Source organism: Zalophus californianus, chromosome 15 (genome assembly GCF_009762305.2).
Source record: "Zalophus californianus isolate mZalCal1 chromosome 15, mZalCal1.pri.v2, whole genome shotgun sequence".
In the NCBI taxonomy this organism is placed as follows: domain Eukaryota; kingdom Metazoa; phylum Chordata; class Mammalia; order Carnivora; family Otariidae; genus Zalophus; species Zalophus californianus.
In genome coordinates, this window is record NC_045609.1 from 81,271,126 (window position 1) to 81,284,072 (window position 12,947).

Genomic DNA, 12,947 nt, shown 5'->3' on the forward strand with positions numbered 1-12,947 from the left:
ACCCCACCTCGACGATGGGGAAACAGGTGCCAAGAGGTCAAGTAAGTTGCCCAGGATGAGGCTCAAGCCCACCGCACGGGCAAGGCCAAGGTCCTGTTCTCCACCAGCCTTCTGTTTCCCCACATCTCAGCCCACAGTCTGCTTCTTCTTCAGCGGGCTGGTGGGGGGCAACACAGGGTTTCTCGAAACCCTCCCCTGTGGGCCCCTGGAGTTGAACGAGTCAAAAAGGCAAGGACCACCTGACCCACAGCCCTTCCCACTCTGGCTTCCATGGAGTGGGCCTAGAGAGGTCCTCAGGCGTGCTGGCCTCCAGAGGACAGGGCCCCTAGCTCGCAGGCCTCTGCGCCCAGGACCAGAGCAGGGCCTGGCAGCTGAGGATGCTCCAAGCACAACGGGGGAGCCAGAGGGGCTCCCACCTGGACGACTGGCTTCCAAAGCAGAGGCCCTCCAGAAAGCCCAGGGCACCCAGAGCTTTGTTGCCTCACATCTTCTAAGACACCTTTTGGCTCAGAAAGGCCCACAATTAAAGTGTGGAAAATCACCGAGTGGCACTAAACGCTGCCTTGCTGGCATGTCCCCAGCTGAACTCCTTCTACTTTTCTTTTTCCCGGGGAGATCAAAGTTATTGTGTCAACACTCGGCCCCAATCCGAGTGACCTGAAGCGGATTGCTTATGCAACCTGGTGGCTGCAACTAGGGACAGCAAGGAGTGATCCAAGCGTCTGCACAGGGGTTTCCCTGAATTGTGAGAACCCCCGTCGGGGTGCTGCACTGTTACTGACAGGCCTATTTCTGACAGAAAAGAAACCCCGGACAGAACTGAAACTAGTCTCTGGCTCGGCCCTCCCCCCTCACCACGGCTGGCAGGACCCCGGCCTCATGCTGACACCACTTCTCCCAGGAGCGGCGAGCCCTGCTGACGCCCAGGACCAGAGCAACAGGAGACCAGCTGCAGGGTGCAGCTTTGATGTTCACTGGAGGGCCAGCCACTGGCCGGATCCACACCGCCTGACTCCTCCCCTCACGCATGAGAAACAGGAACTGCCATTCCCATTTTACAGACAAGGAAATGGAGGCCTACAGAGGGTGACTGACTTGCCCAAGGCACACAGCACAAAAGTGGCAGAAAGGGAAACCAAGCCCCTTTCTGATTCCAGAACTTACGCTTTCACCTCCCCACCCTCTAGGTCCTGTAAGGGCCGCCTACCTGGAAAGGCCAAGTGGGCCATCCTCGTCGTGGAGGACAAATCACAGCAGCGGGGGAGCACTGAACCCAGAGTCAGGAGGCCAAGGTTCCAGCCCTCCCAGGGTCCTAAAGAACCACGTGGCTTTGGGCAAGTCACCGACTCCCCTGGGACTCCAGAGGCCTCACCCTCAAATGAAGAGACTGACAAAGGGCAGATCAATCAGCAGTGGCTGCCAAGATCATAGACGGATGGAGTCTGAGGCCTCCCAGTTCAACCAGAAAGACTGCTACAATCGATTAGCAATGTCTGTCAGGAGCACGGAACAGACATGCTGGATCAGCACCCAGAGCTGCCACCCCTGGCCAACCAGCCCTTGATGGTCCAAGTTTTTTGTTTTTTTGGGTTTAAGATTTTGTTTATTTATTTGAGAAAGAGAGAGCGAGCGTGAGCAGGGGGAGGAGCAGAGGGAGAGGGACAAGCAGACCCTGAGCTGAGCGCAGAGCCCAACACGGAGCCTGATCCCACGACCCTGAGATCATGACCTGAACCAAAATCTACGGTCAGACGCCTAACCGATTGCGCCACCCAGGCGCCCCTCTGACAATCCAAGTCTTAAAAGACTCTCTTCCTTTGTTCAAACGCATTCTGATTGTTTCCTTTTATTTAGCATTGATTTCATTCCAATTAGCAATCCCGGGCTTTCTATGACCACCTGTACTCTGTGCCATAAGGGGCGATCCTTCGCTGAGTGCCTCTGTCTGCCGTCAGTGTGGTTCCCCAAGCCAACAGGAAGGGTCTACGGGTACAAGGCAGCAGAAAACGAAAACCAGCAGCGCAGCCGGCCGGGGGCAATGCAGACAGGAGGAGGCCCTGAAGGCTCGGGCATGCCAGGCCCGAGCCCAGGGACTTGGCCAAGGAAAAGCGCAGCTGGCTGGGGCTGCTGGGGCTGCCTGAGCAGGGCGGTCTTGCAGCCAGGGGTGTGAAGGGCCACCCCACATGGTGAAAGGCAACCCCAACTGGCAAGCAGGGAGGAGAGTGGAAGGCTGACCCAGGGATGGCCTGCCAACAAAGAGCCACGGGTTGCCGATGAGCATCTGCGATACCCCTGACGGCTTCCAGCAAGCAACTCCTTACCCCTCAGAGCCCCCACAGCCCCAGCCAACCGGGCTGTCCCAGACTCGTCTCCCGGACTCACCCTGGACCAGCCTCGGCAGAGCTTCTAACCTCGTGCTGCTCCCCTACCCCGCGCCGCCCCCCACCAGCTTGCTTGGGCCCCTCACACATCTGCTACCACAACAGTTGCTGCCTGTTCTGGGGCTTGCTCCAGGAGGTTTGAGGACTCAGTGTGTGGGCAGCTGTGATCAATCAAACCTCTGTTTCAGCATCCCGACCCCTCCTCACAAATGTCTCGCTTCTGTTTGAAGCACTGTTGAGAAATACAATTTGTTGCTCTTGCAAGCTGACCAGCTTGGAATTAAAAATACAGCAAGACTGGGACGCCCAGGGGCACGGCGTTCCGTGGGTAATCTCTTTAACTGCTGCTTTTTTCTGAGATCTTTGCTCACACACATGTGATCTGTGTCTAAATGGCCATGCATAGCTCAGGTCTCGCTGGGAGTCAACCAACGCTCGGTAGTCAAGCCAGGTCTCAGAGAAGCAGTAACAAATCATGTCAGCAAAGGTCCCGCTAGTAAACAACTCCTATGCTCAGGCTGGGCCCTGCTCTCAATGACACACATTGTCATTCTGCAAAGAAGGCTTCGGCTTCACATAAAACACCAGGCAGAAGGGGTCACGTGGGGAAAGCTGAGAGGGAGGTCAGCAAAATGTGACCTGGGCGGGGACAGGCACGACTGCCCCTCCGGGCTGCCTTCAAGCAGCTGCTCCCAGAGCTGAGGGGTTGCAGTGACTCTTAAGAGGACGGGACAGGCCTTCCTGGGCTGGGTCCTGGCGGCGTTTCTCCCACTGGGGTGCCCTCCTCTCTGCAACCACCCTCTCTCACTCCGGAGCCAGATGGCTGGGGCACCTGCAGCCTCGTTCAGCATCCCTGCCCACGATCCGGGTACTGAGGTTTTAAGAAGACGTGAGCAACGTGGCTCACCTGGGTGGCTCCGTCGTTAAGCATCTGCCTTCGGCTCAGGTCATGATCCCAGGGCCCTGGGATCGAGCCCTGCATCAGGCTCCCTGCTCCGCGGGGAGTCTGCTTCTCCCTCTCCCACTCCCCCTGCTTGTGTTCCCTCTCTCACTTTCTCTCTCTCTCTGTCAAATAAACAAATAAAATCTTTAAAAAAAAGAAAAAAAAGAAGACGTGAGCAAAGACAGTCTGAAAGCAATTGCTACCCCCGGACCCTCTGTGCCCTGGCCTCACTGCCCAAGCGGGCCGCTGCTGCCCGCTGGCTGGACAGCTGCGCGCCGGGAAGGGGCAGGGCCTCTTGTGGGCTCCCAGGACCATGTCTCCTCTCGCGGTAGTGATTCCGACTCCATCACCACTTCACACCCCTTGGCTCTGAGCACGGAGCTCACCACGGGCTGGGCTGAGCTGCAGGGCAGGCCTCCCTCCCATTTTCAAAAGGAAAGGATGAGGCAAGAAGAGGAACAAAGAAGAAAAAGTAAATGGCAAGGGCAGAAGAGGGAGGAGAAAACAGAAGGAAAGAGACAGGCAGATACAGAAAAAAGGGAGCCCTTCTAGTGCACGAAGTGTGCCTCCTGGGACCTTCACGCTCTCTCCCAGTTCCGCCTCTGGAGTCGCCTGCAACGAGCCCATGCCTTCCCTCCCAAGATGTGCAGCAGCAACACTAATGGTAACCGTCAGCACTCACTGCACGCCAGCCAGGGCACCAGGTCGTGTGTGTGTGTGCGTGTGTGCGCGCGCGCCACACACGCGTGCGCAGGCTGGCAACGAGACACGCACAGACGTCTCCCTAGCTGTGGATGCACACACACGTTCATACATACACACATCTGCACGTCCAGCCGTAGATGCACGTGTACACGCTGACACATCACACGCGCACGCGCGCTACCTCCCTCATTCCCCCCGACAGTCCTAGGGCAGTAGCAACAACAGCGGCTGCGGTGGTGGAATGATGTGCTGCACAGAGATGTGAGGCAGTCTGCCCAGGGCCGCCAGCCTCCTGCCGCTCATCTGGAGGCCTTCTGATGTGCTGATGTCCCCCCAGCCCCAAATGCAGACCCAAAAGTGAACACCATGTTCCAGAAGGATCTCGGGAGGGGCTGTAACGGGCAAGGCCGGAGGGGCTCTGGGTAGCCCCCTTGCTCTGGGCACCCTGACTAACGGCCAGAGGAAAGCTCCTGCGTGTTCACCCACGTGCCGGCAGGTGTGCGCAGCCCCAGACAGCGCCTGCAGGAAGCTGGGGTTTGTCTGAACTCCCAGGCACTCCAACCGAAAAGACACTCTGCACCAATCTCATACACCTGGTCGCAGATCTACACATCCAAAGGGGCTCCTTCACAGAAATGTTCAATTAGCACCCCTCACGCCCCCCAAATAAGTGAATATTTATAAACCAAGATCACAAGACCTATGAAAAAGAGTCCAAGATGCAGCTTGAAGAAACAGAGCCGTGCTGACCCTGGGTGCAAGCCTATCTTTCCAGAGATGCGCAGACCCTGCTCCTTCCCTGGCAGTGACAAATGCTGAGAAAGCCACAGCCCACAGAGACTGGTATCTGGACACCGGTGACAGGCTCGGCTCGTGGGGTTCCCAGGCACAGGGTCCTACGCATTCCAGGCTGGATCTAGGGCTCTCTGCAAAGGCACTGGGGTGGCCTCAGGCCCGGCTTTCAGAGCTCCTGCAAAAGTAAGGTCCATGAGGCCATAAATTATCCAGCTGGGGAGCCACAGCAGGCCAGGCCCCATGGAGAGAGGGCTGGCTGGGGCTCTAGAGGCATGGTCGGGGTGGTTCAGGGTCCATCCCCAGGGCTCCAGCCTCCCCCTCCTGGCATACACCCTTCCCAGGGGCCCCATCTTCACTTTCCCCGGACTCTGCCCTACCCCGGCCTTGGCTAGAGAAAAGCAGGCGGAATCAGGGCGGCCTCCCCAGGTTCTTGGAGGCCTGCCTGGAGCCAGTGAAGCAATCTACACATCTGGGCACAGCCCCATGGAGGAATATATTTTCAAGCAGTTTCTACCCAAGTGAGGACGGGGAATGTCTTTAGTGATGCCAGTGCTGTTCCTCCAGCTTGTGGGCAGTAAAACAGAATAACATGTGTAAGTTGTTTTTATTACCTATCTAGCTTATTAGCTCATAAAAAAAGCTCAACATTAAAAATTTAACTGAAGCCATTTATCGCACCCAGGACTCAGGGCTCTGGGTTTCCCTCAGAAAGTCACCTAAATCTGTCACCTTTCCAGCCTTTTTACCTATTTAAATTCCTGCAGGGAAGGAAAATTCCAGTCGCATGTCCAGCGTAAATGAACGTGGGTTTGATTGTTGTCTGGCTAGTAAAGCAAAGAATGTCCACCACTCAGGAAAAAGAAAGGGACCCACCTGGAGGAGTGGCGGAACCTGGCCAGTGTGGGGCAGAGGGTGGAGCCCCCGTGGCACGGGGAAGGCACAGCATGTCACGAGCTTGTCCTCCAGCTGCCCAAGGCCAGGGCCGGGCTCCGGAGCAAAGGGCCAGACAGTCTGGACTCTGGGACCAGGTGCATGCTCAAGACTCGAGACACCTGACCCTCTTCTTTTGTTGGCGGGGGGACCTCTAGGCTGGGAGGGGGGCTACAGAAAGGAAGGAAATGCCATCAACAGAAGCGGCCTTTTTATTCTAAAGCAAAAGGAGGTCCAGCTGAAAAAGCAGCTCTGGGCACTGAAGGAAGGCCATTCTGCCCACAAAGAGGAGTGGTCATGGGAGCCTGGCTGCCCAGAGATGGCCACATGCTCCATGAGCAAGGCCAGCCAGGTTCCATCCCTTAACACCCACCGGTGACCGAGGCTTCTATAACAAGACCAGCAAAGACAACAGTTAAACCGCAGCATGAAGCACCTGAGGGACTCTAGACACAGAACAGAGAGACCCACACCCACCCGTCCTTTACTGGATGGGTCACAAGGACCAACCCTAGTCCCCAAACCTCACTGTCATGCTCAGGCCTCCTCGGTAAGAACCAAACACAGGCGGCACCCAGGTTTGGAGACTGTCCCATAGACGGTATACTCACTCCACGTTCATCTCATTCAAATCAGTCCCCGAGCTCAGTGTTAGCACAAGGCAGGTCTCCAAGACACAGAAGATAAAGTGCAAGGGACAGGGCACGTGGCCGGAGGCCTCGCCTACAGTGAACAGCGAGGATGCTTACAAAGGTGGCACAGAGGATGGCCATCACAATTTCTGGATGGTCTCGTGCTGTCAACAGTTTCATCAAATGAGTAAGTGCTTCCCCCCATCTCTCACCCTCTGAGAAACCATGACCCACGGTCCTGATCTCAGGATCAGCATCATCCGAGTGACAATGAATCCTGGCCTGCACTGCAGGGCTGGGTTCCTGGGACAGAGGCTCCAGTGAAGTGCTGGAAGGGGGTCACCAGTGCTTGATGACAATGGTCTCCCCCCCAACACCCCACCTCTCACCATCTGTCTGCTCCAATACCACTAGCATTGCGTTCACAGGGAAAAAGCATCTCTGATTTTAAACGGAGAGAAATAGACACCAAAAAAAAAAAACAAAAAAACAAAAAACAAAAAACCCCACCTTGATTTCACCTTTCTTTGAAGAGCACTTAAAAAACAAGGACTCATAACCCACTTCCGGGCATTTCTGAAACCGGCGCCCCGCCTCTGCCTGGGATGGGGATGGGCCAGGGCCAGGAGCGGCTCCCGTAAGCACCGAGATGCTCCTGCAATGCCTCCCACGGGGCTGAGGCTCTTACCTGTGCCATCTTAGCAAGGTCTAGCGAAGGTCTCTGCTCCTGCACCTCTTCTGGGCGCCGCCGCTTAACGCCGACCTTCTTGTCGTTAAGGACACACGGCTGGGAGCGGCTCCGGGACAGCCCGCTGGAGCGTCTAGCCAGCTCTGGCGTTGAGGCAGGTGTGCTGTTGGCTGAGGGTGGACAGTACTCCGCAAAGGAAAACTGCTCGTGGGAGCAGGACAGGGACCGCTGCATGTCGAGCCGGCCCCCGCCCACAGGGTTCGGGTCGGGGCTCCAGATGTCACCCGCCTGTCCACAGGTGGCCGAGCCTGGCGCCCCCTGGCAGGGCTGACCTCCGAATCGGTGGTGGAATCCCGCCTGGTCGTAGGGTGAGGAGAGCGCATTGGCCCGGGAAGGGAGGCTGAAACTGGAGCTCCTCTGCATGGTACTGAAGCCGTTGGAATAGCGCTGAACACTGCCTCCGCTGTAACAGCGTCGCTTTTCTACAGGAGTCCAGACTTTGGAGCCCAAGGGCCTCCACGATGTCCGGCAGCTGGACATTTCATCGGAGAAGGACAGTGACCGGCACTGGCGCTTGCTGGGGGGCGCTGAGGGGTTCCCGTTGTGGTCGCTGAGGCTGAGGTCTTTGATCAGGTTGGTCACGGCGCAGGCGGTAGCAGCCTCCCGGTGCCACAGGGCGCTGTCCTGACACTTCTCCGGCAGGCACTCCCAGATGCCGGCGCTCGGCTGCTCAATCTGAAGAGGGCATTTCCTGTCCAGGTCTCTCCATCTGTCATTTTCTGGTTCAGAAATGACAAAGAGAAAGCAGGATTTGAGAAGGCCTCCATGCCAGCCCTCGATCTCCACAACCAAGAGCCCATTTTAGACAGGATTTTAGAGCCAGGAAGGCCCTTTAAAACCATCCGGTCCAACCTCACTTTATGGATGAGAAACAGAGGCTCAGAGTGGGAATGTGAATCCCACGGTGTTGAGTGAGGCACAGAGCGAGGCCCAGGATGCACGTACCCCCCAGGCCTCCTGGCGCGGCTTCCTTTCCAACATTCCACACTGCCTCCCGGGAAAGTGCAAAACAACAGTTTTCACCCAGATGCTTTCCCATCTTATAGGTGGGAAGCCGGCCTGCCCCAGCCCTCCCCTGGCCTGCAGCAGTTGGGGCAGGATGCCTGTTCCATCCCCTCTCGAGCTGGGGCTCAACGCCCTGGCAGAAGACCATGACCCAAGAGGAGTCTTTTGGTACTTAGGAGGGTCAAGGTCAAACGGGGCGGGCAGTGCTGCAGGTTAGCTCACCCAAATTCCACCTCTAGAATACTTGTTGACAATAGAAACTGGAAACTACTGAGCTATGCCTCCTCCATCAAAATGCTCTGCAACATCAACATCGTCACCAATGACAACCAATCATGGAGCACTTTCCTTGTGTTCACTTGATTTCTCACTGAGATGGATGATGTTTAAAATGGGTAAAATCTGTAGGAGCGTGTCTTGGGCTGCACAGACATACAGGGATGCTTTAAACTTACATCGTCAGGTCTCTACTTGAAAACATGAATAAATAAGCTAACCCCACTAGGAAACGCTGACTTTGCACCTGAGCCTTTATTTTAGTGAAATATTCAGGAACTATGTGGTGTTTTTCTACTGAAGAACCAGGCACTGTGCTGAGGATCTTAGGAGGGCACAGATAAACCTGACGTAGTTCTTGTATTCAAGTTTATAATACAAAAGCAAAGTTGAGACCCGTATCCTGTGCTGCCAGGGATCCACATATTGGCCTGTTTCTCTATTTTTAAACCTACACACATTTATGAACGGTACACAGGGGAATATACAGAAAACTATGGCTTGAGTCTGTCGGTTGTCAGGACAGAAGCAAAACCTGAAATGACATTCAGGCAGGTGTTTGATTGATGCACACCGACTCTCACAGCACTGCCATCGATTACTGAGCAGATATGCCCCATGGCGGCTGGAACCCGCCAGGCGCTCCGTATGGAGGGTAAGTGGCCTGGGGCCACACAGCTGAAAAATGACTGGAGGCTAACTCAGGCTGGCCCACCCCGGGGCCCTGCTCTTTTCACCATGTCACAGCGTCGAGGGGGACCACAGGGAGCCCAACACTGGGCCTGCCCTCAGCAAGTTTCTGAGTCACGCAGGATGGGCCATCCACTCAGAAAACCACGGTGAAACCCACATGAATGCGCCAGTCAGCAAGGACCACACGTCCGTCTCCTCGATCAGGGGTCACTTCTCAAAGGACACTGAGAGACACAGCGAGGGACTGACCCTGTGCTGTGTGTCCACAGCTACTGGACAGGTTCAAAGGGAAGGACCGGTGAGGCTCAAAGGGAGCCTCACAAGCCAAAGATCGGCCAAATCAGGGCTAAAGGTGCCGCTCCTTCACCTAGGACACCCTGCCACAGTCGTGAAACATGCTTAAGGGGTTGCGAGCCTGGACGGGGGACACGGGAAGAACTACCCAGAGGCTGCTCCCATGAGACGGCCTCAGAAGCTGGAGATGCAGGAGAGGGCTCTTCCTTAAACCCCGTTAGGCCACTTGGGAACAATACAGGACAGTCACCAAATGTCCAATTCCCCTCCTCCAGGAAACTCCTTGGGCCCTGGTGCACGGCAAGTATCCATACGTGTCCCTTTAACTAAATCTGATAAAGTATTACCATAAACTGCATTTTTGCAGGTAGCATTTATGTTGTTCAAAACATGTCCTCACCACTCACGGCCCCTAGAGCAGCCATGATTCTTTTAAAACAGTTTCGATTTGACATTTGTTAGTAGTTGTAAAATCAGTAAACTTATAATAAAGTAAAATTAGAAGAAATACAAACATTGACTGAGTCACTCTTGTTAGCTGATTTACAAGAAGAAGAGTTATTCTCAGAAAAAAGTGTAGATTTCTACATAATGATATTCTTCAAAGTGATACAAGGGGGCGCCTGAGTGGCTCAGTCGATTAAGTGTCTGCCTTCGGCTTGGGTCGTGATCTCAGGGTCAGGGGATGGAGCCCCACATCACATCGGGCTCCCTGCTCGGTGGGGAGCCTGCTTCTCCCTCTCCCTCAGCCCGTCCCTTGCTCATGCTCGCATGCGCACGCGCACTCTCTTTCTCAAATACATAAATTGAATCTTAAAAAATAAAGCAATACGAGTGGCAGCAAAATGGTAAACACAACTAAAACACCCTGCAGTCGGGCTGGTGATATAAATGATCAGGGAATAATATGGAGTATGAAAACAGCACAGTTCCAAAGAATATTAATGATGCGGAGAAATGTTAGTATGTAATTCGAAGCCTAAAGAAACAAGATAGAAAAACTGTACAGATAGCATGACTCCTATTCTGTAAAACATGTATGTTATATGTGATGATTAAAAAAAAATAAACCAAAACATTCATACTCGAACTGGGGAGAGCCGGCTAATTTGTATTTTTTTTCCTATATGTTTTGCTAGAGTTTCTACACTCTCTGTAAGGACAAATGCATTTCCAAATGTGTGGGGGACGTGGCCACCAAACCCACTGGTGCTGTGCCGGGGTCAGGACCTATGACCCCAGCCTCCGCTGGGTCTGCTCCTTTGGTCTTTCAGGGAGTTCCCTTAGAATAACGCTGGCCACCAACTTCTCTTTTGGGACAAGGCACTGAGGCACCAGATGGGCCGGGAATGTGGTGACTGAAGAAGGACGTGGTGGGCCCAGCCACAGAGCAGGGAGGGCCCCAGCATGGCGCCACAGTGGCCCTGCTTAAGGAACCCGAGGCTCACTACAGACAGTCTCCACCCCAGGCCCTGGGAAACCCATGAAACTAAAAAGAACTGATCCCACCTTCAGAGAATACTAGTTTCCATTCTATTTTAATTTCACTGCCCTAGAATCGTCCCCATCTCCAGGGAAGTCATGAGAAGAAAGGGGACCTGGGAGCCGGTTAAGCGGGAAGGTTCGGCCCCTCTCACCTGGCAGCACCATTCCTCCCCTGTGGCCATCTCGTGATCCCGAGGCTTCTGGATGGGACCCTGAGCTCAGGCCTCCCTAATCCAGGCTAACCGACTCACTGCTTCCAGAGAACTTCCTGAGGCCCCCACCTTTGTCCCCATGCAGCTGCCTGTGGCCTTGAAGAAAGAACGTTTTGGCCTGCCATCCACACCCCATCCACTCATCGCCTCCCCGGTTAACCCTACTCCCGGCGCACCGAACTTCCCGACATCGGAAGTCAGACAAGAAGCAGGCAGAATCGAAACCATCCTGGACGGTCCCTGGAACAGCCCAGAAAGCACACTCCTCCTTCAGGGTTTACACAGCCCTGAAGAGTAGTCCTTATAAAATGGGAGATTCATGAAACAACTGCAGGAATGCGCACAGCCATTCCCTGTGTGGGAGGCGGGCGTTCCGTCTGTGTTTAGGTTCACTATCAAATCCCCAGTGGGGACTGGGGTTGGATGGCTAACTCTGACGCGTTCCTGCTTGCCTGCAGGAACCATGCCACTCTGTTTTAAGGGTAAGCCTCGACAACCTTAACAGTAAGATTCCTTTGCCTTGGGGATGATGAAGAGTCCGTTCTCAACTGGGTCCACTGGGGTTCAATGCCAGAGCAATGTGTCTGCAGTGAACCTGCAGCCTCCCCCCGCCCCCCGACCCCAAACACCAGCTCTTTCATGCCCTTACACCTCTGTAAAGGCCCGGACTGTTCTTCTCCTGCCTTTATCCTTCCAGCAAGAATCTCTTCCTTAAGAGCCAACGCAAACATGGCCTTCTCTGTAGATGTGCCTTCTCCACATCAGCCACTGGGCGCCCACAGTTCTTTGCCTGACTTTCAATCTTATGGCTCAGATGTTAACTGAACCTTAATTATCTATTTACAAGTCTGCTTCCACTGAGCCACGAGCCCTCGAGCACAGACCCAGCATGGCCCTCCAGTGCCCAGCATGGAGCCTGGCACACAGCAGACCTTAGCTGGTGGTGCGTAGAGGAAGGAACAGATAATGTGCAGATAAAAGCTGCAGAGCAGGCTGTGGGTGATCATCTGGCCCCACTTGTCCCTCATCCTTGGCACTGGCAACCCCTCCTCGGGCAGCTAGGTCCAACCTGGGGGCTCTGCCTTCAACTTCCCGCTTTCCCGAGGCCATGGATGGGTTGCGTGTGAAGCAGCTGGGAGTCTGGCTGGTGGTAGGAGCTCTAAGATACTCTGGAAACACAAAGCACTGTCTAACATTGAGCGCTGCTACCGTGTGCCAACACCAGCCAGGTGGCCACTGGGTCTGTCTGAGGGGCAGATAATATTTTAATTGTTACTATCTTTATCGCTTGAAGAAGTACAACATAAGAAAATTAAAAACAATCGGGGCTATGTTTAGCCCTTGTGCTTTCCCCCTTCACTCAGAAAACAGAAAGCAATTTGCTGGGTCAGGTCACCAGACAAAAGAAACAGGAATAGAAGCTACTTTTTAATGGCAAACAGCCCCGAACTTCTGGCCCTGACGTCACTCCGGACAAAGAGCCTCGGCAGGGCTCCGAGGAGAGGATACTGGACACCCCCGCCCCTCCATTCAATACCACTCTGCACAGTGATGACTCTTTCAAAAGTGACAATGGCCACGGACCTGGGGAGTCCACTGAGCAGGGGTCACCTGGGACATTTGGAAGGGTGTGTACACAGGTTTGAACCTCAGCCCTGCAAGTCACTTAATCTCTCAGAGCTTCAGTTCCCCTGTCTACAAAATGAGGGAGACAGCAATGACCTCGCAGAGCTATTCTAAGAATCAAACAGTTGCCCTGGGACAGGGCCCGTGAGGGCACAGTGGGCTCTGCCAGTGGCAGCACCATGATTAGGATGACAGTGCTGGACGACGCGCCTACAGCTGAGG

At 54.6% G+C, this 12,947-nt stretch overlaps 1 protein-coding gene across 2 annotated transcripts in view; it reads right to left on the minus strand.

Moving 5' to 3' along the window:
• The window catches only part of FAM53B (family with sequence similarity 53 member B), a 119,799-nt gene that overhangs the window by 44,780 nt on the left and 62,072 nt on the right, over positions 1–12,947 (minus strand). For both annotated transcript variants that reach the window (XM_027597228.2, XM_027597226.2), the window contains one exon: positions 7,075–7,853. In XM_027597228.2, coding sequence (XP_027453029.1) covers positions 7,075–7,853 — 779 coding nt within the window. The remainder of the gene's footprint in view (positions 1–7,074; positions 7,854–12,947) is intronic.